The sequence below is a fragment of the Balaenoptera ricei genome, chromosome 8, assembly GCF_028023285.1.
Source record: "Balaenoptera ricei isolate mBalRic1 chromosome 8, mBalRic1.hap2, whole genome shotgun sequence".
NCBI classification, from domain to species: Eukaryota; Metazoa; Chordata; class Mammalia; order Artiodactyla; family Balaenopteridae; genus Balaenoptera; species Balaenoptera ricei.
Window position 1 is genome coordinate 100,575,154 of NC_082646.1, and position 25,950 is coordinate 100,601,103.

The 25,950-nt window shown below is 52.1% G+C and overlaps 5 protein-coding genes across 10 annotated transcripts; 3 read left to right on the forward strand and 2 right to left on the reverse strand.

Annotated features, from left to right (window-relative positions):
* The first annotated feature begins 52 nt into the window (after positions 1-52).
* On the forward strand, positions 53-4,495 carry PTPMT1 (protein tyrosine phosphatase mitochondrial 1). The gene is made up of 4 exons (XM_059929677.1): positions 53-582; positions 684-764; positions 2,720-2,911; positions 4,210-4,495. Exons 1-4 carry the CDS (start codon positions 187-189, stop codon positions 4,366-4,368), a joined length of 828 nt encoding a protein of 275 aa, XP_059785660.1. The 5' UTR covers positions 53-186; the 3' UTR covers positions 4,369-4,495.
* A 422-nt stretch (positions 4,496-4,917) lies between these two features.
* On the reverse strand, positions 4,918-9,569 carry KBTBD4 (kelch repeat and BTB domain containing 4). Of its 6 annotated transcripts, none has more exons than XM_059931594.1 (4): positions 9,476-9,569; positions 7,934-8,554; positions 6,960-7,066; positions 4,918-6,512 (listed from the first exon to the last, which is right to left on the reverse strand). In XM_059931594.1, exons 1-4 carry the CDS (start codon positions 9,492-9,494, stop codon positions 5,652-5,654), a joined length of 1,608 nt encoding a protein of 535 aa, XP_059787577.1. In that variant the 5' UTR covers positions 9,495-9,569; the 3' UTR covers positions 4,918-5,651. The 6 variants fall into 6 exon arrangements, with proteins under 6 accessions (XP_059787577.1, XP_059787582.1, XP_059787578.1 ...); XM_059931599.1 differs by having other exon boundaries at positions 7,934-8,572; positions 9,372-9,538; XM_059931595.1 differs by having other exon boundaries at positions 7,934-8,756; positions 9,372-9,538.
* Positions 9,570-9,599: 30 nt separating this feature from the next.
* NDUFS3 (NADH:ubiquinone oxidoreductase core subunit S3) lies at positions 9,600-14,424 on the forward strand. The gene is made up of 7 exons (XM_059931601.1): positions 9,600-9,727; positions 9,836-9,901; positions 11,051-11,148; positions 11,482-11,631; positions 12,530-12,655; positions 12,788-12,907; positions 14,173-14,424. Exons 1-7 carry the CDS (start codon positions 9,649-9,651, stop codon positions 14,338-14,340), a joined length of 807 nt encoding a protein of 268 aa, XP_059787584.1. The 5' UTR covers positions 9,600-9,648; the 3' UTR covers positions 14,341-14,424.
* Positions 14,425-15,999: 1,575 nt separating this feature from the next.
* Positions 16,000-17,586, forward strand: FAM180B (family with sequence similarity 180 member B). Its single transcript, XM_059929678.1, has 2 exons — positions 16,000-16,097; positions 17,156-17,586. The coding sequence occupies exons 1-2, from the start codon at positions 16,025-16,027 to the stop codon at positions 17,584-17,586; spliced, it is 504 nt and encodes a 167-aa protein (XP_059785661.1). The 5' UTR covers positions 16,000-16,024.
* A 1,138-nt stretch (positions 17,587-18,724) lies between these two features.
* Positions 18,725-24,199, reverse strand: C1QTNF4 (C1q and TNF related 4). The gene is made up of 3 exons (XM_059929679.1): positions 23,923-24,199; positions 22,881-23,309; positions 18,725-19,866 (listed from the first exon to the last, which is right to left on the reverse strand). Exon 3 carries the CDS (start codon positions 19,859-19,861, stop codon positions 18,887-18,889), a length of 975 nt encoding a protein of 324 aa, XP_059785662.1. The 5' UTR covers positions 19,862-19,866; positions 22,881-23,309; positions 23,923-24,199; the 3' UTR covers positions 18,725-18,886.
* Between the last annotated feature and the right edge of the window lie 1,751 nt (positions 24,200-25,950).

Here is a 25,950-nt window from a genome sequence, read left to right on the forward strand (position 1 = left end):
ACCTGGAGTCACAGCCCCCTCCCTCGGGAGGGGGGGGGTCAATGGCACAGGCAGCGGTCACAGTTTCACACGCGGCAGACTCACAACCTTGGACCGAGGACGCGCCCTCCCTCGTCAGGGGTCCCAGTTTCCCGCCCGGGAAGCCCTGGTCCCTCCCCCGAGGCCGGCGGCCCCTCCTCCCGTGACATGGTGCCGGTCCCACTGGGCCCAGGCTCTCCCGAAGTGTCCCTGGGGGCCGGGCCCGAGGTCTCGGCGCTCAACAGGCCCGCGCCGGCCGTATCGCCTTCGCTGGAGGCCGCGGACGACTCGCAGTCCTCGGCCTCGTCGCTCTTCTGGCCCTCCTCGCGGCCGCCCCCCGCGAGCCCGGGAGTGGGCAGGTCTTCGCTGCGCCGGGCCGGGTGGGGCAGGATGGCGGCCGGCACGTTGCTGGAGGCCGGCCTGGCCCGGGTGCTCTTCTACCCGACGCTGCTGTACACACTGTTCCGCGGGAAGATGCCGGGCCCGGCGCACCGCGACTGGTACAACCGTATCGACAACACGGTGCTGCTGGGCGCGCTGCCGCTGCGGAACCTGACTCGCCGGGTGAGCCGGGCCGGGAGGCCGGGCCGCGCCGGGGCTGGGAGCCAGGCGAGCGCCGCCCGGGCCTCGGCGGACCTTTCTGAGCCCCCTCTTTGCCTCGGCAGTTGGTACAGGACGAGAACGTGCGAGGGCTGATCACCATGAACGAGGAGTATGAGACGAGGTTCCTGTGCAACTCCCCAAAGGTGAGGCGCCAGGGTCCGTGGGCAGAGCTGGGGCCGAGGCGCCCTGCCGGCCTCGCCCACCACCCAGGGCCTGGCGAGCCGGAGGAGGTTGGGGGAGGGGGTGCTGTAGGTGACCTTGCCGCAGAGACAGGCGTCCCAGGCTTTTTTGCCTCCTCAGGAGGAGGATCTGGTCCTCTAAGCTTAAATGGCTGCTGCTGGGGGTAGAAACTAATTGTGAAATAAAAACTGATGTGAAAGGCATTTAAAAGTAGAGTTGACAAACTTTGATTATTCCTTTGTGCACAAATGTATTCTTAATTTCGGTAATTCAAATCAGTAACCAGAACTGAAAGGCAACTTTTCTGTGGCTTGCTTTCATTCATTTGACACTTACTAAGCACTAAGTATGGATCAGACACTGTTAGATATTCAAGATGAAGGCCCTATAAACTGTAAAAAGAAAAGCTACGGCCAATCCCTGGTAAATTTATCATAAAACAACCCATTGCAAAAACTGCATAGGGTTCATTTGGTTTTGATTTGAGGGAATTTTATTTATATGTCAGAGATGATAGTGGAACTCCAAAGCACTGTCACAAATAAAGTTCAGGCCTAAAACATAATTTTCATTAGATGTGAATGCTTATTTGTGGAACTGTTCATAATGGTTATTAGATGTTGCCCTATCTTTATAGTGTTTGACTTCTGTTAGCACTGCACAATTATCTTTCTTGTTTACTGTACTGATAGGGCCTAATGAACATTGCAGTTATTTCAACTGTAGATTTTTTTGAAATCTTAAAAAAACTGTGACTCACATTTAAAATATATTGATCAGTGATGGCATACATTTTTAAAGAATGGGTAACAGTTCCTTGGATTTCCCACAGTATTTTGCCACAAGACCTCAGGAGTTATTAGCCAAAATGGTGAATGTTCCTTAATGTGGTCCGTCCTGTGGAGCAAGTCACAGAAAGTGCTTGTCTCTGGGTGTGAGGCAACTGACATTTGTAAGCAGCTATCTTATCCCACTAGCCTAGAGAAAAGAAATCTCCAAGGCAGTGGTTCTCACATTTTAATATGCCTAAGAATTACCTGGCAGTCTTGTTAAACTAGCAGATTCCTAGGTACAACCCCCAGAGATTCTGACTCAGGAACTTTAGGGTGGGGTCCCAGGAATCTGAACATTTAGCAAGCTCCCTAGGTGTTTCTGATGTAATTGACGTATAAGCCCCATGCTGCCAGATTTTGCTGTTTTTTGTTAATTTCATGAGCTATATAAAATATTGACCCTCGTTCAGAGTCATAAGTTTCTGGTTTGCTAAAATGATTAATATCAAGAGTAGCTGGAGCCTACCTGAAGTCTTAAGGCAAAATAAAAAATAAAGTTGCCCAGTTTGCCAGAGGCCTTATTTCTCCTGTTTATTCTTTTCTTCCTCCTAAGTGATAATATTGCACTAACAAAAGTAGGTGCATTATTTTAATTTTAAAATAACTCTATTTTCTACCACATACCCTCTCAAAAAAAGTGGTAAAAAAGAGGAGGCTTATGGACAGAGAAACAGAAAGTTCTTGCAAAACGTACTAGTCCAGCCTTGCAGCTGGATCATGCAAAACTAGTTACACAGCTTTTGTAGATGAATTTTATACAGCTCGTATTTTGTAGCTAAAGATTCAAATACTTTAGCTTTGGTACTAAAGCTACTAATGGTACTTTAAGAACACTTTAAATCTTGGACATAATCCTAACTCAGTAGCATTGCTGTTGTGTGATGAAAGACCAGCCATGTAGGTCAGCCATTTTAAAGACATTTCTGAAAGAAGTTTCTTTTTAGGCAAACAGTAAACAGTATATTCACATTGTAGTAAACCGTGAAGCTTCCTTGTTGTTTTGCTGCCTCTTGGGAGCCCATCTTCCTACCATTCACATCAGGCTTTTTTCATTTTCTTTTCTATGCTGGTGGACCTCGTTCCAGGAGTGGAAGAATGTAGGAGTCGAGCAGCTGCGGCTCAGCACGATCGACATGACTGGAGTCCCAACCTTGGCTAACCTCCAGAAAGGAGTCCAGTTTGCTCTCAAGTACCAGTCGCTAGGCCAGTCTGTCTACGTGCATTGTAAGGCTGGGCGTTCCAGAAGTGCCACTATGGTGGCAGCATATCTGATTCAGGTAGAAAATGTCTTTCTGGACCGGTCCCCTTTACAGCAGATCTCCAGTCTACTGGCAGACCTTGCTAGGAGCCATGCTCCCAATTTCAGGCTGTTGGGAGGTGGAAAGCACCTGAACTTTGCAGACAGGCTGACCTCTGGCTTCGTCACCGGCCAGCTGTGTGACCTTAGGCAAAAGTGGCTTCCCCTCTCCATTGCTCAATTTCCTCAAACTAAATGTGTTGTGAAGCTTGAATGAGAAAGTATGTCAAGCACTGACCTAGAACAAGCACTCAAAAAGTGGAGTTGCAAAGGATGCTACTACCAGCAAAAAGCTAGAAACACTTGTTATAAACGTCAGGAAATCTAGTTCTGTAGATAATAGTGCTGATCACTTACAGCTCTATAGGACTCACGTTTCTTTAAGTATTTCAGAGTAAAGTTCTGGACATTAATTTCTAGAAACAGTGGCTCCAACAGAATTTTGCCTATCAATTTGTTATGATCGGCAGGTGGGATGCTTTTAACAACATTTAGAAGCCAGTACTGTAGTCCATCCTTTCCTGTTACAAACCCCCGGCTCATTTTTGTTACCTGTGAGGCCCCTGCAGAGCATTTACTAAGTAACGTAGATAGTTTAAGGAAAAAGGAAATGTAAAGATAAACAGCCTGGCCTTGTGTTACTGTGGACTGGTGAATATATGAATTAACAATACTAAAGCTTTGGTCATTAGGACTCTGTTTTGCTGGAAACTGGGTGTCAGGAGATATTTTGGGCAAAGTGAGAACTGAACCAGCAGGCTAAAAATCAATACTTTCTTGGTTCTATTGAGTTCTAAACCAGTAAGTATCCTGAGGACACAAAGATAGCCCTCCTAGTTAAATTTTAAAAGTACTCTTTTCTAGACATGGTGACAAGTTGCATAAAAACATCGACTGTGTACTCTTTCCAGGAAACTCTTGTAACCAACAGCCTAGCTCAGAGAGGACATCTAGTAGGCCTAGGCCCGCTTGAATTTAGGATCTCAGCTTCACGTGTTCAACCTTCTAGTTCCAGGGTTTGGCAGAATAAAAATTAGATAGACTGATTTGTGTCCCCCCCTCGCCTCCCCCAGCCTATTGCATAGAATTGTGGGACTTTGATTGAAGGGGTTAAAGTGCTCTCCCACTTATAATATGTGGGGCATGGCTTCTAACTCCCCGCAAAGTGGAATTTTTTAAAAAATGAAATTCTGAGAGCCCTTTAGCACTTGTTATTGGGTCAAGGACACCTTAACACCTGGTCCTTTCTTTCTCTGATTTCCCAACCCTGCACTTCAGGTGTACAACTGGACTCCAGAGGAGGCCGTAAGAGCCATCACCAAGATCCGGTCACACATCTACATCAGACCTGGCCAGCTGGAAGTTCTCAAAGAGTTCCACAAGGTGATCACTGCAGGAGCAGCAAAGAATGAGACTTGTCACACATCACAAACGTGAAGTACATGGATTAGAAAGAACTCAGGACAACCCTGGCTTGCTACAGAATGAAAATGTTTAACAGGACCAAAGGGGCTTAAGCCCAAACTTGACATAATAGAAATGTGCTAAGTAATGGTTAATTTCACTCACTGTGTCTTGTTTCATTTTCTTGAAATAACACTGTTGTGTGACTAGGAAGATTTAGTGTGGCTTCTATTCATGGGGCCTGGGGATATGGGACAGGGATAAGGGTTTATTTCCAAAGGTCAAAGAAATCTGTCGTGCACCTGATGTTGTGCCTAATGATATTTACCCCCATAACTCAAAGACGTTTAACACTAGGAAAAGAGAAGAGAAATACTCAGCTATGGCTCTTTGCCACTGTCAGAATCCTAATTCACTGGCCCTCTGGGGCTCTCCTCACTTTTGGAGCAGTCATCCTGTATGCAGACAAGCAAGTATGGGATTCAATCAGTATTGTGACTGACTTAGAATTGTGTGGGTATGTAATTAGTTTCCCTTAGGAAGTCACCGCTTCAGAATTCAAAACAGACACACATATCCCTTCAAAAACTTTTATTTGTATGAACAGTTCCTAGCTCTTGGCTTAGCTTAGAGCTTTTAAAAGAGTAGAGACCTTATATATTTGAGTTTGAAAAAAGTTTCTGTGATTAATCAGAAATAATCCTTTCTACTTCTTTCTGGCTTACTCCTTGGAACAAGCCAAAAATAAAACCAAAGTATACATTTCTTGACAGACAGATGAAAAACAACAGACGAACGTCCTGAATTCTAGGGTAGACTCTTGCTGGTGAAGGACACCTTCAGCTTAGTCCATTCTCCCAGCCAAAGCCTGAAGGAGAACTCTAACACCTAATTCTTCGTGGAAAAATGACCAATTAGCCACTTAACAGGCTATGGAAAAAAAGGAAGACTGGGCATCTTTCCTTCTGTCCCGGGATCAGGGGTGCTTCTATTTAACACTGATCAGGTAAAGAGGGGAGGCTGTGCCTAAGGGCGGAGAAGAGGCTTGCTCTACATGCTCTGTAGGGAGGCACAGGATTACAAGGGGATGGAGAACAGGCTGGCCTACTCTCAGTTCAAGCAGCCAGCTGAGAAGCAGCAGTCTAAAAAGCCCCAAACGGAACACCCTTATGAGTTCAAGGGTTTAGGCGCTGCCTTTCTAACATGTGCCAAAAAATAACATAGTACCTGAATGGGGGCCTCCGGGACTTTGAGTTTGGATGGGTAGGTGCTGGAGAAAGGGAGGGCAAAACTCAGCTGCTCTTCCCCTCACAGCCTTAGGCCAACACAAACTGCAAATTGGTAAGCAGCACCTTAATGCCTCTAGTGACAGTTACAGCTGAAGTGGCAGGATCAAGCTTGTAGGTGTTGGCATCCCCCTTTTTATATCGGTCCCGAAAAACATAGATGCTCCCATTACAGCTGGCGATCTTCCAGAGGGATGGGGCAGAGCTCCAGGCCTCAGGAAGGCAAAGCCGGGTAAAGCTGTCTAGCAGGGGATTGTAGCACACCAGGGAGTCCCCTTCAGCCACGATGAACACCAGATCCTTATGCACAGCTGCGTGCATGCGGCCAGCGAAGGGCAGCACATAGGGTTTCACGTGACACTTGTCTGTCTCTGTGTCAAAGCACTGGATGAGTCGAGACGGTTTGGTAAAGAAGTCCAGGTCATTCTCCTCCCCCCCTAGTAAGTAGATGATCCCATTGAGGTTGGCACCAGCGGCCCCTGACACAGCCACCTCTAACTGGGTTGTCTCAGTCCAGACGTTATCACCTACCCGATAATAGATAACTGCATTGGAGAGGGTATCCTGCAGTGTCTTGCCACCCAGTGAATATATGGCATCTTTCCCAGGCACAGACACCAGGGTGTGCTGGAGTCGGTCACGGGGCAAAGGCGCACACCATTCCCAGTCCACAGTGGCATTGTTGCACTTCCACATGCGCCGTGGGATGGACCCTCCCACCACGTACAAGTCTCCGCCATGCTTGCAGGCTGCAGTGATCTGGTGGCACAAGCTGTTCTGGCCACTTACACTGATGGAGTCATCTTCTGCACAATGTAAGGACACAGCCAACGAGTGGGTACGAGATGACTCTTTCCCAATCAGGTAAATGTGTACATTCTCCCCAATTTCCTATTGGTGAAATTAAAGGTATAAATGGTATCTATCAGTTCTAGGCTAAGGCTCACTTGAGACACATATCCTTAAGGTCCTAGACCACACACTTGTACCTTGCTCTAACCTACTTGGCTCTAGTTACTGTGTGTCATCCTGACTCTCCTCTAATCACTTTCAGGCATCTTACGCTGGAACAGAAAACCTGTTACACTCATTCCAGCTTTTTTTATAACTATCATGAGCTGGTACTTCGGATTACTAATGTAATGATGAGAGTAGTTCTCTCAAGGAGCTTTGGAGCCCAGAGGCTGGTGGCTTCTGGTCTCACACACACATCCTCCTCCGCAGCTCTTATCAGTTTCAAGCCAGAGACTTATTTACCAGCATCAAAGAGGCCAGGCCAATAAATGGCTGGAGTGCATGGATATCATGGTGTCCCAACCCTAAAGATATCTGCCTTACCTTCAAGCTAGTCCTGAGTGACTCTGAAAAAGCCTCTCTTTCTTCTTTATTAAAATTGATCCAGGCTTCTATTGCCTCTGTTGGGTTCTGGGAACATGGAACTCCATCTGTAAATACCAGAGGAAAGGTATGGTCAATGGCAATCTGACAATCCAAAAGGGAAATTTAGAACAAGTGGCTTTAAAAACGTGAACCTCTTTGTTAGACTACCACCATGTATGTATATGTATGTGTATGAGAAATTAACATAAAATTGCCTTTTTTTCTTGTTTTTTTTTTGGCAGCATCATGTGGCATGCGGGATTTTAGTTCCCCGACCAGGGATCGAACCCGTGCCCCCTGCAGTGGAAGCGTGGAGTCCTAACCACTGGACTGCCAGGGAATTCCCCCAAATTGCCTTGTTTCTTTTAATCAAAATGGATGATTTGATATTCTCCTACTTGCCATGGAAGCAATCTACTAGGCTACAAAACTCACACTTGAAGTATGGTTATACCTCACTTGCGGAGTCAGGATTGTTACCTAAAAGTTGGCAAATCACTTGAGAAGCTTCTTATTTAGGTATCTTGACTCACTGTCAATTTACTTACGTATCTAGTCCCACAAATACCTGCAAAGTACAGAATGGATGAGACCACTTATGCACAAGAGAGATTAGAATATAAATGCAGATAGCTCCTCACTACCTTTTGTGGCTAAGTGCTGCTTTTTTTTTTTCTTTCTAATCCAATATTTGTATATACTGTGAAATGTTGCTTTGTTTTCCTAGCCTCTTCGTCTGGAAGGGACTCTGTCTCTGATATCAGCTACTAAATCTCAACTCACTCTCTCTCAGAAGGTATCTAAATTCTTATCAAGAATAATAATGTAAACTAACACCAGGAAGCCTGAGGGTACCCTTCTCCTAAACTAGAACATTCACTGAACATCATACCGGTGTAGCTGGGTATGATGTTCCCCCTCTCTCAACTTACCAGAGATGATATCAGTGAGCAGATGGTGGGGCAAGTGGAGAAATTCCTCTGTGCTCTGCAGCTGGGCCAGGTGGGCCTTGGCACAGTGCTTGGCAGCAGTGTAGAGCTCAGGATCACTGTGTCGATCTGCCAGCCACATCACCTGAAGGCAGTTGCCCACCTGCACTGTGCGTGCCAAAAACCGAGAACACTCCTCAAAGAGAGATGTCAGCTGATACATGTCTGACACCTCATAAATTTCCTGCAGCTCCTCAGCTCGAAGTTTCACAGTCCCATGGTAGATATAATCAACCAGGAGCTGGAAAACAGACTCGCTGACATCCTGCAGCACAATTACCCGGTTGTGGGCCTCCTTCAGGTTGGAAGTGAACATGGACCGGAAGAAGCAACTCTGAGCTGAGAGGACCAATCGGTGGAGCTGAAACTCCCGGCCTTCCACTGAAATGGTGACATCAGCAAAGAGCTCTTCCTCCAAACACAGTTTCATGATGCCTTGAGCCACGCGGCCTGAGTGTGACCGATCTTTGAAAGTGTAGTTCACAAAGTAGTTCTCATCCATGGATGCTCCAGGCTCCTCTGGTGATTCCATGGTAGTAGCCCACTTCTCTCTCTGCCAGCTGTCTGCAAAACACCACCACCCTGAATAACTTAAGTAATCCATAGCCACAGTCTATGAATCCAATTGTCCAATGCAGGCAGGGAGAAGGGAAAAGTGAGGGCACAGTCGGCCCAGATTAGCCTTAGTCCTGGCCCTGTTAATGACATCTCTGATGTTCTCCTTCAACCAAAGCTGGACTCATTCTCTTGCAGTGACATCACATTCCTAATGAAATAAAAATTTCGTACTCTGGGTGTTTCCCTGAGAAAACACGGAATACTCCTTTTCTTTATGAAACAAAAGGCCTGGTATTTAGGTCAACACATGAAAGCGAGGGATTGGAGGAAGCCTATGATTTTAAAAGCCTGGCAAAAAGCCTTACTAACCAAATAACCATTAGCATAAAACTTGTGAGGCTCGGGGCAGCAGAACCTGACAAAAAGATCCCCATGTCCTTGTGGCCAGGCCCCTCTTTCCCCGCGCAGGGAATCCAGACCTTACAATCTGAGGTTTGTCCCGGGACATCTCTCAGATCCACATTTGCTCTTTTCTGAGCCTCTCCCGGGCACTTCCCCGCTCGTCCTAATGACTCCCCAAGGCTTCATCCCAGAACTCGAGACGGAGCCCAGCCGTCCCTAGCACAGGGCCCGAGGAAGCCCACCGCCACGTGCAGTGTTCCCGCTTCACCTGGAGTCGCCTGGGAAACGGTCGCTAGGGAAACCGTTCGTCTCTCCCCCTCCCCCTAGCCTTGCCCGCCGGCCCTCATCAAAAGCTTAGCTCAGGGAGCGGGGGAGGGGTGTGGAATGTGGAACCCAGACCTCTCGCCCCTTCTTCTCTCACCAGTCTGGTTCCTTAGGATCCTTGCCTTCTCTCCAGCCTCTGTCACACCAAGCTAGGGCACGTTCACCTCACGGTTTCCCCACCTGCGGGCTTCGCTTTCTCACCTGCCTTCCCTCCTTTCATTCCGAAGCCCGGAACCCGGAGCCCGGAACCTCTGCTTCCGACTCCGCGTCCGCCCAGAAGAAGATCTGTTGCACACTTCCGCTTCCGGTCCGTGCCCTTGGGGCTCCGTGTCCTACAGGTCTGCCCTCGGCTACCTGGAGTGCATCCAGGGAACATGGCGGCGGCGGCGGCGGCGGCAGCAGCGGCTCGGGGGTGTTGGCTGGGGCTCGTGGGGTCCGCTGCGCTGGCCAGAGGTGAGCAGTGGACAGCCGGCTGAGGCCCGGGGCAGGAACGGCTACACGCCCAGCGCAGGGAGTTCCTCAGGCCTCACCCTGCGCTTCGGTGTCTATCTTCCCATGCAGTGGCCTGGAGACCCTTGGTGCTGTTGCTGCCGGTGAGGAGGGAAAGCACTGCGGCAGACACGCGCCGTGAGTATGTGCGGGTCCGGCCCTTCTCGGGACTACAGGCGGGGGCCCCGTTCATTCCCTTTGTCAGATGTTTGCCCTTGTCCTGGGCTGCCCTCCTCTGCGTTTCCTGGCAAGTCTCTGTTCGTCCTTAGAGAGCTGACTCCAATGGTCCTCACTCTGCAGGCAGAATCGGGCCCTCCCTGTGCCCTTAGGCCTCTCTGTTATGGTCCTGTTGCCCCTTGTCCATTTCCACGATTCCCTTTTTCTCTGATTAAACTGTCAGCTCTTTAAAAGCAGGAAACCTAAACTTTGGGCCTCTGAGTCTTGTTATAATAGTAGCCCACGTTACTTGAATGCTTATTGTGTGCCAGGCACCTTGCTAAGCGATTAATGAATGATTATAGTCTTCACAACAATCTTATGAGGTAGATAGTATTATGCTCTTCTACTGTAGAGCAGGAAATAGTCCAGAGAAGTAACTTGCCCAGGATCACAGCACTAGTAAGTGACAAAGTAGGCCTGCCTGCTGCCAAAGGCAGAGAAAACTTAACAGTTACTCTGCAGCCTATGATGTGTGGTTGCTCAGTGATTTAGTGTTGTATGAATGAGTGTGCGGAGATAAGTTACAGTCAACATAAGCCAAGTGGGAGTCAGGAAACCTGACATCTCTCCCTTTTTGGGCCTCAGTTTCCTCATCTATGTCAAAAAAAAAAAAAAAAAAGTTTCAACTACATAATCTGTGATGGCTCTTCAGCCCTGAAGTTCTTCGCTGGAGAACCTGCTATGAGCCAGATGCTAAGGAGATAAAGAGAAGCAAAAGTTCTGGTTCTCACGCTGAAAGAGCTTCTAGTGTGGTAAGAGAGCTGAGACATATGCTGCTTTAGCAGAAATGCAGGCATTGTGAAGGAAGAACCATGGAGTAGTTTTGAGAAGAGTCAAACACCCCAGCTGCAGTAATAAGGTGAGGCTTTGTGGACTGTGTAGGTGGCATTTTCCCTATGTTTTCATCACTTCCTGTTCCATGGAAGAGGAAGCTTCCACTTCACCTTTCTCAAGGTTCTGCAGGGAGTCCTGACTGGGAAACAGCACCCCTTACAAGCTTGAGAGACTGAATGCAGGGCTAGCTGCTGCCTTGTACTTTCCTTTCTTAAATATGCCTTCTCCTTCCAGCCACTGTCAGACCACGGAATGATGTGGCCCAGAAGCAGCTCTCAGCTTTTGGAGAGTATGTGGCTGAAATCCTGCCCAAGTATGTCCAACAAGTTCAGGTAATATTCACTACTGTTGTTTGGGTTTGGGTCAAGAAAGAACCATGTTGAGACTTCCCTGTCGGTCCATTGGTTGGGACTCCGCACTTTCGATCCCTGGTTGGGGAACTAAGATCCCACATGCCACATGGCACGTGGCAAAAAAAAAAAACAACAGTGAAAGAAAGAACCGTGTTCTCAGGGCACGTGGGAGTGGGCAGCCTGGAATCAAACCACAGATTCCTCCATCCCAACTTGGTCATTTTTCTCTGCCTTAAACCAGGAGACTCCAGCTGAAGTTAGCTGCTCCCTCTGTAGCTTTGTTCCTTCTCCTCTCCTGTTCCATGTCTGCAGGTGTCCTGCTTCAATGAGTTAGAGATCTGTATCCATCCTGATGGAGTCATCCCAGTGCTGACTTTCCTCAGGGATCACACCAATGCACAATTCAAATCCTTGGCTGACTTGACAGCGGTGGATGTCCCCACCCGGCAGAACCGTTTTGAGGTCAGTCAGGAGATTTGAGGTTTGGAGAGTAAAGGAGGGAAAGGGGACAGAACAGTTTTACGGTGATAGCTACCTTTGGGAACCATAGCCTCCTTAGTTTCTGTTCAGGTCAAACAATACAACACAGCAGTTAAACCAGGGCCTCAGAATCAGGCAGACCTTGAGTTTGAATTGTAGCTTTGCCATTAGTAGGCTGTGTGGCTTCAAACATTTTCTTTGATTTTTCTGGCTTTAGTTTTCTTATGTGCAAAGTAAGTACAAAAAAAGCGTAAAACCACCCTATCTGATAGGGTGGTTGTGAGGATTAAATGAGATGGTACAGGTAGACTGCTAGCACACAATAAGTTCTCAATACATATAGCTATTGTTATTGTTAGTATGGTCATCTACTTTTTGCCAGATGCTGAGATTGAGAGAGAAATAACACCCAATACCTGCCCTCCAGGAGTCCCCCACACTCTTAGTGAGGAAGAAGGACACATAAAACAGTTTACTGTAATAACATAATTCACGGGATGTTATAAGAACACAGGCGAGGCATTTAGCCCTGTCTAGGAGGCTTTTATGAAGGGAGAGAGAAAGTTTGTGCTGAATCTTAATGGATAACTAGGAGACCAGGAATTAGCCCAGTGAGGGAGGGCAGGTCGGGAGGCATCCAGTAGCATGAGCAAGACAAGCATGCTGACAGGCTGAGCTATAGTGTGGCTTAGGCCTTTGGAAGTAGTTGCGAGTATAGGAGCATCTTGAGGTTTTGAACTTCGGGACAGAAGGCAGGTTCACAGGGTGGAACTTTAACCCACCCTGTATCCTCATTATTATGCTCCCACTCAGGGACTTCTGTACCACACCCCTCAGCCTGTGGTCCTCTTGGTCCACCAGCTCCCTCCATTCTCCCTAGATTGTTTACAACCTGCTCTCTCTGCGTTTCAACTCCCGGATCCGTGTGAAGACCTATACAGATGAGCTGACACCCATTGAGTCTTCTGTGTCTGTGTACAAGGCAGCCAACTGGTATGAGAGGGAGGTGAGTTACTGGACGTGGTGGACCCGCCTCTGGGCCGGAGTTGCAGAACTGATTGAAATTACTGGATACAGTGCAGCCCCTCACCCTGTGTTGGCTGTGATGGCTGGTTGCCTGAGTGCCTCTTTTTTCTAGATTTGGGACATGTTTGGAGTCTTCTTTGCTAACCACCCTGACCTAAGAAGGATCCTAACAGACTATGGTTTTGAGGGACATCCTTTCCGGAAAGACTTCCCCCTGTCTGGCTATGTTGAGGTAGGAGCCTTGGAACTGGGCAGCAGTCTGGGCAGGGAGGACCTGGTAGGGATCCTGGGCAGGAATTATGGCCATTGGATTGCGGTGGCTTAAGAGCATCAGTACTGGATTCCGTCCTAGCTCCACTCTGACACAGTTTTCTCATCTGCAAAATGGGACCAATAATAGTACTTAACAGTAGTAGATTTGCAGAAAACTAATTGATGTATGTTTAAAAGGGGAGTATTGTAAATGTTCAATTGATGTTAGCCATTATTTTAATGGTCATTTTAATGACCAAGGCAGACTTGAGGACACAGTTTGTCACCAAGATCTGAAAGTGGAGCATCTTTTTACCCTGCCCTGGATCTCTGAGAAGGCAAGACATTAAATGTTCAGCCCTTGAGAATGGCCAGAGGCAAGGCCAGTAACAATTGCCTATAAGAGCCTTATAAAGAATTTCAGTGCTTTACTTTACCACTGCAACATGTTGCAGGTTATTAGCAGGAAGATGGTTTATTATATACATACACACGTGCTTTTGTAGCAAAGTAACTTTTTAGAAATGTTGAGATAGTGGCAATCCAGCCCATCACTTCACACCCAAATGCTCCTGTTTTCTTAGTGTTTAGCATGGTCCCATTCCCAGCACCCAGTTGTCCTTACCTTATCCAACTGATCTTCCAATAACAAGAAAAGCCATGCCACATTTATTGCCTTGCATCGTGGCAGTGATAGTGCCAAGGCCACAGGGCCTGAACTTGAGTGCTTGCCAGCTTAGGTTTATTCTTTCCAGCCACTAACTTGCTCCCTCATCATGGGCAAATGCTTACCGTCAATTTATAAGAGTGTGTGGAGGGAATTCCCTGGCGGTCCAGTGGTTAGGACTCCACGCTTTCACTGCCATGGGCCGGGGTTCAATCCCTGGTTGGGGAACTAAGATCCTGCAAGCCGCACAGTGCAGCAAAAAAGAAAAAAAAAAAATGTGTGTGGATGGGTGAGCAAAGTCAGTTCTGGTGGAAAAGGAGCTCAGAGCTCATGATGTGGGGATGGTGGGCAGGGGGGCCTGCCTGGGTGATGGCAGGGCATGAGATAGAGGCCATTTTAGACTGTGGTTGGGTTGTGATCTGATGGGTAACACAGATGAGGATGGAGACTTAACAGAGGCTGGGACAGGAGTCAAGGACAGAGAAGTAAAGGGGCTGAGGAAGGCTTTGGGAAAGTGGGCCTCTAGTGGCTGTAACAAGGTCTTCCTCAATGCTCAAGCCTGCCTTTTTCTTCTGCAGTTACGCTATGACGATGAGGTGAAGCGGGTGGTGGCCGAGCCGGTGGAGTTGGCCCAAGAGTTCCGCAAGTTTGATCTGAACAGCCCATGGGAGACGTTCCCTGCCTATCGCCAGCCCCCTGAGAGTCTCAAGCTTGAAGCTGGAGACAAGAAACCCGAAACCAAGTAGTTTCAGGGAAGGCATGTGTATCCTAGAAAGCGCCATATCTATCATTGAGTGTCCCTGTAAATAAAATCCTACTTAGATTCACCACTTCCTGTGTGCTTTTCATGAGTAGAAGTGAGGCTTTGACTCAGGAGAGCAGGGAGGTGCAGGCAGGGGTTTTGCCGACTCCCTTAGACTCTTCCAAACAGGGAGTCTATTTTAATGGGACTAAATAGTGCAGTTGCAGACATGGTGACCTGCAGGCCTGGATATACTTCTGAGAGAGAGATTCTGGAGCTGAAATTGAAAGTTCTCACAATCCACAGGGCTCAGGATGGGTGTGGCAGGGCCTCTCCTGAGAATTGGAGGGGTCTCAACAACTGCTGGAGAAAGCCCCTTGTCACAGCATACTGTCTGGTGGCAGCTGATGGATCCAGGGGCCTGGGTGGAAGTAGGGCAACCTCCACCCACCCTCATCCTCATCCTATCCAAACAATCACAGGGTTCCGTGGGCCAACAGGCAGAGCCAAGAAGAGCTTCAGCTCATTTTGAACCCTGTGTCCTGCTCCCTGCAACCTGACAGTCCATCATGCTTGGCCTAAGGGAATCTTCCTGCACTCTGGCCTGAGCTGAGAATGCTGTAAGCAAGCAGAGGGGGTCCCAGTCTGGGGCAAAAGACAATCAGGAGCTGCAGATCTGTCTGCCAGGAAACAGTACTCGCCACCCCAGCTAGTCTGCAGTCTGTTCAGCCCATGGCTGAGTGCCTGAGGTGGAAGTGTTTCTCTGCCTGTCAATGGGCCGCTCAGCCAGCCCACCAGGCAGTTGAAAGACCAGGCTTTGCAGCTGTTGTTCTTGGCTAATGAGGGGCTCCCTGGAGGCTGGGCCGGACTGGGCTGGGCTGGACTGGACTGGGTGTCAGGGGCTGGACTCAGTTGCAGAATGTTTTGGGGGTGACGACAGATAGTAGTGTAACTAACTGCCTGGGCTCTTGCCTACCTTTTTTTTTTTTTAATTTTTTTATTTTTGGCTGTGTTGGGTCTTAGTTGCTGCGTGTGGGCCTTCTCTAGTTGCGGCGCGTGGGCTTTCTCCAGTTACGACGCACAGGCTTTCTCTAGTTGCGGCAAGCGGGGGCTACTCTTTGTTGCGGTGCGTGGGCTTATTGCAGTGGCTTGTCGCGGAGCACGGGCTCTAGGCGTGCGGGCTTCGGTAGTTGTGGCACGTAGGCTCAGTAGTTGTGGTGCACGGGCTTAGTTGCTCCGCGGCATGTGGGATATTCCCAGACCAGGGCTCAAACCCGTGTCCCCTGCATTGGCAGGCGGATTCTTAACCACCGCGCTACCAGGGAAGCCCCCTTCTTGCCTACCTTTTGGGAGGGCTAAGTCAGAGCTGTTTGCTACCAAACACCTTCTTCCTATTAACTAAGCATCCCGCCCATCTGCGCAGGAATAGGCTAAGGGCCTGACAAGCCAGGAGCCAGGCTCTTACTGCCAACAACCAAAGATTCCACATTTCTGTGGGATGGAAAGAGCCCCTAGGAAGCCAGAGCCAGCCCCTCCCTGTTAAGCACGGAAGAATGACACTCAAAACAGGGAACGGCTGGAGCCTGCAGTGGAAAGTTGGAGCCCTGGTGTGTTGCAGGCGGACAGAGGTGCAGAGAGCAGCCGGAGAGAATAAGACTCAGAGGACGTGGTGGGCCACGGCTGGGACAATGCAGTTCCTGGCTTGGTTAATGGTAGCCATTTGCTTCCTCCCTGGGGTGACTACAACCCAGCACCGTGCAGGTACCGGGGCCTTAGGGTGTGGTGGACAGGAGCCAAGGAAGGCTGCTGGCTGACAGCAGTTACACTTGGTCCTATCTGAGCCTAGCAGGGCTTAGGGACTGAGGGCATGACAGGTGGCAGGCTGACCTGTGCTGTGGGTGGGGGAGGGAAAGGTGTGGGCCCCACTCAGAACCAGAAAGGTCCGGGTGAAGTGAGGGGAGATAGCCCTAGGTGCTCTCAATGGGCCTGGGGCTTATTCTGGCTGGTGTGCAAAGGAGGACCTCTTAACCTGCCCTGGGCTTCGGACAGTCATTCCAAGGGTTAGGCAGCACCCCAGAAGAGGGGTGAAGGAAGCTGCAACAGACATCCTGCCTTGCCTGGCCTCCCTGCCTTGCACACGGTCACTTACCGAGGAGCAGGAAAGAAATAGGTTCTTCTCAAAGGGGTCCTCGACCTTTGGGGAGGGTCACTGGCACTGTTTTAGGTCATGCTGTCCCTAGATGATTATAGGGAGGGGAAATGGGAAGTGAAGTGTCTTGTGACCCGTTGGCCTGGAGCTCTTGGCCAAGTGAAGTGTAGAAGTTCAAGGAGGAGTCCTGGACATTTGCCAAGACAGTATCTGGGTTTGGGATGATGCTTTGGGATCATAAGACCTATGCCTGAGAGAGTGAATGTCAATGTGCATATGTGTGTAGGGGGAGGTGGACATGGGATGGCGTTCCTGTTCTTTTGTAGATAGAAGAACCTCTAGGCACCCCTACCAGGCAGCTTGAGGGGCACCCCTGGGAGGCTGGGGTGTTCAGGGAGGAGCTTGGCAGGGCCCTGACTCCTCTCTGCTGCCCCAGGGCAGCCCATGGACAGCACCAGCGTGGGAGGTGGCCTGCAGGAGCCAGAGGCCCCGGAAGTGATGTTTGAGGTCTTTCCTGCAGCCTGGGACATGGGGGTGGGAGTGTCCAGATGTCCCTAAGCTCAGGGTTGGGAAGGGGGATGCCTCAAGCTGGGGCTGCTGGGGGAGGGGAGCCAACCCAGCATGGGTCCTACTGCCTGCTTATGCCCCCCACCCCGGCCCCGCTCCCTAGGCCCCAGCCCACCCCTTACATGGCTCCCCTTGCAGCTGCTCTGGTCTGGGCTGGAGCTGGATATCATGGGGCAGCTGCACATCCAGGACGAGGAACTGGCATCCACACGTCCAGGCCGCCGGCTCAGTCTCCTCCTGCAGCACCATGTGCCCAGTGACCTGGAGGGCGCTGAGCAGCGGCTGCAGCAGTTCCAGGACCTGCAGAAGGGACCCCCTCTTAGCCCTTGGGACTTTGAACATTTGCTCCTCACAGGCCTGTCCTGTGTCTACCGGGTCCACGTGGCTAGTGAGGCTGAGGAGAGAGGTCGCTGGGCCCAGGTCTTCGCCCTCCTGGCACAGGAAACACTCTGGGACCTGTGCAAGGGCTTCTGCCCCCAGGGCCAGCCCCCTTCTCTGGGGCCCTCGGCCTCTACCCTTGACCCCTTCCCCTAACCCTCCCCTTCTGCCTGTCATTCTCACCCCAGCCCCCTCCACCCCACCCCCTACCTGAGCCAGTGCCCTCCATCTGGCACCTGGTTCTTCCCACTGTGTTCGGGCCTCTGGGCTCAGCTTGTACCCCGGACCCCAGCTTACCCCTCCCCCATCTTCTTCCTTGGGCCCAGGCTCTGGGTCCCAGGCAGCAGGCACAGACCTAAGGGCAGGACTTGCAGGCAGTGTGGGGGGGGGGGCGGGCGGGAAGGGTCAGGGTTGAGAAGTGTGTTTAACAGATGCTGAAAGGGAAGCTCCCAAGTAAGGCCAGGTCAGACCCTCCAACTCCTACCTTGGCAGTCCATGAGAGGCAGGATCTACAGGAAACTCGTAAGTGCTCAGTGCCCAGTCCTAATGTAGATACCTCTTTTAAACCCAACCAAGGCTCTGGGGGTCCCTAAGTCTCCAGGTACCCCATGTGGGCTAGGAGAATAGACTGGACATTTTTAGTTCAGTCTGCTGGAGGAATGGAGGGAAGCAGGTGGAGGAACATTATCTTCTGGGGGGCAGGGAAGTGAGAAATGTTTTTTGGTCCATACCGACAAGGCTCAGAGGAGGGAGTAAGGCTGGAAGGGGACTGAGGCTGGCTGGTGTAGTCCTGATCCTGTGTAGCTCATCCCATAAAATGTTCTGTTCTGGCCTCCTGCAGCCCTGTGTCCTTCTGTGTCAGAGGAAGTTGTTTAACCCGTGCCTTGAGCAAACCACCCTCCCCATCCCGGGAGGGCAGGAATCAGGGCAACCAGATATCTACTGCTCGTCCGATGCGCACGCCCTACTGGGAAAAGGAATGTACCGTTTCCTTGAATCCCATAGCCCCAGTGAGGCAGCGGGGTGAAGTCCCTTGTCACAAAAAGGAACCAGATGGGCCCTAAAAATAACGTCGTAGGTCAACGGGGAGGAATTACAGGGACTGACTGGAAAGGGATATGAAGGGTAAGCCCACAACGGGGTTAGGCAAGTAGGGTTCAATCAAATTCCCACCTCCTCGCCCTCCCAAGGCCTGACCGAATCCTGCCCTCTGCCCTCCGACGCCCACCCGGGGCCAGCTGTAGTCAGTCCCTCACGCCCCGCCCGAGACAAAAGCGTCGCAGTCAAGACAAAGCGCAGGACCCCGGCAGACAGGCGCCGGCGCAGGCCCACTTTATTGGCAGAGTCCAGCCACGCTGGGCGGGCCGTCATGCTCGCGCCGGCGGGACATTCGGGCCGCGGTCCCGGCTTGGCATGCACGCCCCGGGCCGCCCGGGGCTCGTCTCCGGGTCGTGGCTCAGAGCTCCGGAGGCCCGAGGCCGGGCGGGCCGGAGGGGATGAGGTCGGGGTACACCAGGAAGCCGGAGAAGGTGATGTACTTGCCATGGTTGCTGTAGGCGCCGTAGCCGTCGTGGTCGTGGCTGAGCAGCCAGACGGCGTCGCCGCGCCGCAGCGCCAGCATCACGCTCTGGCTCTGCATCTCGCGACGCCGCGACGCGCCGTCGTCGTAAATCATGGCCTGCACCTCGTCGCGGTTCTTCATCAGCTTCACCGACAGCGTCTTGCGCGGCAGCTTGCCCAGCGTGAAGGAGAAGAAGTAGGCGCCGGGCAGGCGGCAGCGGAACACGCCAGCCGCCGCGTCGAAGTCGCCGCCGATGTTCACAAGCTCAGTGTCGAAGGCGAGGGGCCGGTGCCGCGGCCCCGGGCCCGCGTCCGAGCCCACCAGGCTGCGCGTGCGCGCCGCCGAGAAGGCCGAGCGCGGCTCCGGGGGCGCGGGCGGCCCGCGCGCAGGCGCGTCGGCGTCGGCGTACACCAGGTAACCGCTGAAGGTGGCGCCGGGTGCCCCGAGCGCGTACTGCTGGGCGCCGTGCAGCCGCAGCCACACCGTGTCGCCGTAATCGAGCTGCAGCATGGCGCTCTGGCTGGCGGCGTGCCGCGCGGCGGGCCGACGCTGCTCGTCGAAGGCCAGTGCCTGCACCTCGTCGCGGTTGCGCACCAGCATCACCGACAGGCTCTTGTGCGGGGCCTTGCCAGCCGTGAAGGAGAAGAAGTAGGCGCCGGGCACGCGGCAGCGGAACTGACCGGTGGCCGCGTCGAAGTCGCCCCCGATGTTCACGTACACCTTGTCGAAGGTCACCGCCATCTCCGACGTGCCCTCCAGGGCGGTGGTGCGTGCGGCCGAGAAGGCCGAGCGCAGCTCTGTGGAGCCCGGAGCCGGGCCCAGGGCCCAGCAGGCGGCCGGGCCCAGCAGGCCCAGCAGGAGCGGCAGCATGGCGCCTGGGAGGGGAGGCACGAAGGGAAGGAGACAGGGGTTGGGCAGGGGTGGCCTGGAGACGGGTTCCCTTCACAGACCCGCCCTTGACCCACAACTAGGACTCCTAGTTTCCTCCTACGCGCTTGGACTAGGTCAGTGGTTCTTAAAACTTCATGGGGCCTCAGTGTCACCTGGAGAGCCTGTTAAAACACGCATTGTTGGCTCCCACCCCCACCTCATCTAGTATGCGGCCCGAGAATTTGCATTTCTAACAAGTTCCCAGGTAATGCAGAGATGCTGCTAGTCCAGGGACCACACTTTGGGGACCATTAGATTAGGCCAGTGTTTTTGTTTTTTTTCTTTTCTTTTCTTTTTTTGTAACCACCGAACTCCTTTTTCAAGTGAAAGCTCACAGACATATACCACAGATGCAAGCAGAAATGCTCTGGTCAGAGGGTCCTATAGCCCTGTCTGCTGGGCTTACACATCCCCTCCTCCTTGACACCCAGGGGCCCTGAAAACGCAGAAGGTGGTCAGGGGGTCTCTGAGTTTCCTTCAGCCTCCGAGTTGCTGCATTTTCCTGTGTCTATTCTATGGTCCTTACTTAGCCTGCCCCTCACTCAGGCACTGGCTCTCTATACTGATATCCTCCATGACGGCTGCTGGGTAAGCCCCCCATTTTGGCAGGGAAGGAAATAGCCGCTCCCTGACCCATTTCCTGGCCTCTGACCCAGTTAAGGGTCAGCTCCCACACTGGACCTCTGGACTCTCCAGGGGCCCTTCTTGCACTAAAGAGGAGAGAACAGATGGGCTTTGAGGTAGTTCCCTCCCCCTGTAAAATCAGAGTAAGAGAAAGAGACTCCTTCCTCTGGGCTTGGGGGCTGGTCACTGATGGGAAAGAGAAAGCCAGGGGCTGCTGGGGATAGAGTGGGAGAGCAACAGTTCCAGCACGGCTTTGGCAAGTCTGTGAGGTCAGCAGCTCGGTTCCTCGGTAGTAGTGGTGGAGTGGAGAGGACTGACAGCTAAACCTGGGCCCAGGTCCTGGCTCTACCCGTTACACGCTGTGAAACCTTAGGCAAGTTCCTAAAGTTCTCTGGGCATGGCTCCCTCTGTAATTGGGGAGGAGACCTGCCTCACAAGCTTACTGTGAGGATGCTCTGAGAAGGCAGGTGTGAACACCTTCGTTGGATGGCAGTGCAGTCAATTTTTTGAGAAAATCGATCTGGTCAAGTTTGTTTTTTTTTTTAATTTTTAATTTTACATTGGAGTATAGTTGACGCTCAAGTTCTTGACATAAGGGGTTAGGGTTCAGTAACTCCTACCCTTGGAAACTTGGTAAAGGCACTACTTAACTCAGAGGGCTAACTCTCCAAGGGTAGGATTACATAATGCTTCCTAGTAGGGCATAGGCTTTGGGGATTGAATACCCTGAGGACCTGAAGTGGAGGCAAAGCAGAAAAGAAAATGAGCTGATAACAGCCTAGGCCGTGGGCCTCTATAGGAAGTGCCCGGGGAGTGTGTGTATCTCTGTGTCTCTTGGAGACACCGGGGACCTGCCAAGAAGGGTTGCCAGGTGCAGCAGTGCAGATGTGCTGCACAGCACGAGGACGTTCACCTGAGGGTAGGTGGGTGCTGGAGTCCAGCCCACATTCTACTTGCCCAACTGTGTGGAACTGCTGCCCTTGGGGGAAAGTGTGCCTTTTTCTAATTCTCATAGTAAGACCCCCAAGTCCCTAGCCCAGCTGAACACTCTCTCTTTACACAGGAAGTACCTTTTCTCATTCTTACAAAGGTGCCCCACGGGCTAGCCAGTACCCTTGGTGAGGGCAGGGGCCGGGAGGGGGGGCATGTGCAGTAGTGAAGATTGCACCTCACAGTATTCAGTGCAATCCCTTTCACAGAGCTCTTTGGACACATCTGGTGTCACAGCCAACCTGCGAGACAGGTGGGCCCTCTCCCATTTTATAGGGGAGGAAGCCAAGGCCCAAAAGGGGGAAGCATTTTGGCCCAAGGCCACCCATGGAGCACTGAGGCAAGCCTTGAGGTCTTTTGACTCCAAATTCAGTGTGCTTTCCTCTCCACCACCTTTCCATTCTAAGCACAGCTTTTTCCAGCCAACCTGTCATCTGCCTCAGTTTCACTTTTTGCAAAAATAGAAGTGGAATGAGTCTTGGGATCTAGGGTGAAGGGGAAAGAAAGCAAAGCCAACCAAAAAAATATTCTTAACGTTTTTGTCTTCTGGGAGTATGGGAACATCTCAACTCTTCCTGACCCCGCTGCTCTCCTAGCAGGTCTTGCCCCAGGAGCACCTGCCCACTCCACCCTCAGTAATCTTCCTGCCAAGCCTGGTGCACCCTGCCAGTGCCAGAGGGTCCTCCTGTGTGTCCAGTACCCAGCCTCCATTTCACCCACCGCTGCCCATTTCTCAGATCCGTAGGTCCCCATCCTTCCCTAAACCCACTTCCCGGAGCAGGTCAGAGGTGAGAGGGTGTCAGGTGGGCATCACAGCTCCAGGGAAGGAAATGGCTGTTCCTAGCTCCATTCAGGTGAGGCTCAAAATAATCATCCTCAAAGAGAAAAAACTAGGACACAGTGTGCTGGACAGACCCAGAACCCTAGAACCAGGGTAGAGGTGCAGCCATGTCAGGCTAAGGGGATTCTAGAGACCCCTCCCTACCAAACCCCAATTCCCAATCACTCCCTCCCTCAAGCTCTGCCCAAACCTCCCTCCCCACCTACCTTGAAAACCCTCAGGCTCCCAAGAAGATAAGTCCCCCTTTCACAGACGAAGCCAATTAATCCTTTCTCATAAAAAAAAAAAAAAAAAAAAAAAAAAAAAACCCTCGGAAAACGGTACCCCAGACCCTCTCTCCCCCAGACCTTCCTTTATCCATCCCTTCGGAGTAAAAGCCCTTGAGCCTCTTTCATGAAAAAAAGCTCCCAGGTCCTCCTTTCAGGGAAAAAGGACCCAATTTCCCGGCCCCCGCTTCCAGTCAAGGAGAAAGCCTGGATCCCCGCGCCCCAGAGCAGCCCTCACCTGGCTGGGGGCGGCGGTCGGTCGGCTTCTCTCCGAGCCTGCGATCCGGCTCCCGGCTCCGGGCTCTGGGCTCCGGGCGGGCGCCGGGCTGCGCACTGACCGCCCGCGCTGCGGCGGGGCCGGGCCTGGCGGGGACGGCGGCGGCGGCGGCGGGCGGGGCGCTGGGACCCCGGGGTGGGCTCGGGGTGGCGGGGCAGCGAGGGAAAAAGGGCTGCTGAAGAGCGAGGCTCCGGGGCCGCGCGAGGAGGGGCGGGGTAGGGGCGGGCAGGGGGAGAGGCGGGAGGGGAAGCGAGAGGGAGGGGCGCGCCGAGGCCGGGGAGCCGAGCGGCAGGGCCCAGGGGCACCGCACGAAGAAGGCCCCCCGCGCAGGCAGCGCGAGCACCGGGCTCTTCCTCCTCCGTGACCTCCCTAAAGCTTCATCCTCTGGGTCTGGAGAGCAGGCATCATTAATCCAAGTTAGCAGATGGGGAAACTGAGGCAGAGGCCAAACTAGCGGTGGCTCAGGGCACTCTACAGACCAACCTTCTCCCTGGATTGAGGAGAGGGGACTGGAGCAGGGCGCAGAGACTGCACTAGCCTCTGGACTGCAAGGACAGTGGAAGGTGAGAGTTTGGCTGGGACAGACGTCCAAGCTGAGTGGCACCGGGGGAGGGGGTCGGAGGGAAGAGAAGGATAAATGGATCAATGCTGCCAGTAAAGGGCGGGCTTACAGTGACCTGTCATCTCACCTCCAAGTCGGAAAATGCCTATGGTTGGTAAGGAAGGAAGGAGGAAGACAAAACCCCCAGACATCAGAGGGTCAGCCTGTGCCCCCTGGGGAGGGGGTGAGGAAGGAGGGGAGTCCTTGGGGCAGAATTGAGTGTTGGCAGGAAGGCTGCTTCCACAGCGTCCGCAAGGAGGGAGAGGGTTGAGAAGGGCAATGGGAGGGCTCCAAGGGCCTGTTTGCAGAGGGACACTGACACCCTGCCTAGCTGGGCCGGGGTGGCAGGACCCAGCAGGACACCAGGGTTGGGAACAGCTGTCTTCCCACTGCAGCACTCACCGAGGCCCTTCCATGGCTTCCACTCTGGGCTCTGGCACCACCTCAGGGAGGCTGCGGTCCTCTCCTGACAGCTGTGCAGGGGACGACCTGCCTGGCACTCAGTCGATGCTGACCGAATGGATGGCTTTTGAAGAGCCCCACTCTTCAGCTGCCAGAGCAGGACCCCTCTGCCTAGCCCCCCCACCCCGATTGACTCAGGGGCCCTGAGCTCTGCCACAGACCCTCTGTGTGGTTTCTGAGAAGCCTGGTGCCCCGTGAAATCCCCTGTCCTCTGGAGCTCTCCTTCTGGAACTCTCAAAACTTACACGACCCCAGTTAACCTAACATGGGTTAGTCCTGAAGGTGTTGACGGTGATGATGAACTCATTAAGTATTCTCCAGGGTGCTGAGGGAATGATAAAATGAATAGACATGTGCCTCAATAGAAAGGGATGGATGGAGGCGTTTTGGCCTGGGCATGGGGGCATTTGGGGACAGAGGGTGAAGCACCTGTCTAGCCCTTCAGGACCATCTTTTGCCTCCTTCACCAGCCTGAAAAGGCCTAGGTGGGGTGTGGGGGGAAGCCTAGGAGGGCTGGGGAAGACAGGAAGCCAATCTGCAGCAGCCACAAGCCTTCTTCTGGACAAGGAGGTCGGGGTTGCCATCTTGAAGGTGCATTTTGAAGGTGTGATTCCAACAGTGGGAGGAATGGGAAGAAGGCAGGACTCTCAAGGCAGAACAGTTAAATGCCAGTGGGGGTCTGTCTCAGGCTGAAAGCCATCTGACACTTTCCCTGGGTCCACAAAAGCATTTCAGCAGAGAAATGAAACGTTCATTTCATTTCTCTGGAGACAGGTGGCTGAGGCAGATGACAGCAGGGTTTTTGCTTCAAGGGATGGGACAAGGTGGAGGCCACTGGCAAAGGGATACGGAGGAGGATGCCATGTACTGGTGGGCATCTAGGGCAGGCTGGGGGTGCACCGGAATGAACTTAGGAGGCAGCAGGGTTCAGAGAAGAGCCCTAGGGCTAGGCTGTAGCTCCTGTCTGCTCCTACCACAACACAGTGATAATTTTCATAGCAAGTTCCTTTCATAGGGTGTAGCAGATGCTACCAGTGACCCCAATCAAGCCCCCAGGCCTACTCGGAGGTCACCTGCAGACAGCTTCTGAACTTGCTCCCTGTGTCTCTCCTGTGGCATTCCCAGCTTTGGACGTGAGTGTGGGGCAGGCTGGAAGTGGGGAATTAACGCCCCCAGGGGAACCCTCAACCAAGGAGGGCCCAGAGTTAGCGGATAAATCCTCTAGCTTTCAGTCCCTCTGAAAGTGGGATAATTTCCAATGCCCAGGCCTGTTCCAGTCTCAGAAAGACTCCAGCAGAATGGAACCTAAGTTGTCCATGGGGAAAGCTTGCTTATCCCTGTATGCTTTGCTTGCTTTCCTCTCTTGCTTGTCTCACTTCCCCACTCTCTCACCCTGCTTCTGGGATCACCTCCTAAATAAACTACTTGTATCCAAATCTGTCTCAGGGTCGGCTTTTGGGGGGAACCCGAACTGAGACGATGAACGATAACTGTGTTAAGTGCTTTTTCATTTCGCCCATTATCTTATTTAATTTCTACTTATTTGTTTGTTTATTTTTAAATTTATTTTTGGCAGCGCCGTGAGGCATGCGGGATCTTAGTTCCCAGGGATCGAACCTGTCCCCCTGCAATGGAAGCATAGAGTCTTAACCACTGGACTGCCAGGGAAGTCCCCTTATTTCTTAACATCCCCTGAAGTAGATGTCACTAACCCAATTTTACAAATGAGGAATAAAGAGGTTAATGCAGAGGTAGGATTCAAAGCCAGGTCTGTCTAGCTCCAAAACCCAGTCCTTACCCACTATGCTCTGCGGCTTCCCTAATTCTCTGATCCTCTCTGGGCCTTAATTTTTCATCTGTAAAATGAGGAATGGGCTCTTGAGTTTGAAGGGAGGCAACGTACCCATTGTCTCCAGCAGCTAGGCCTGGTCAATGAGATGTAAGCAGAAGTTATTAGGAGGGACTTCC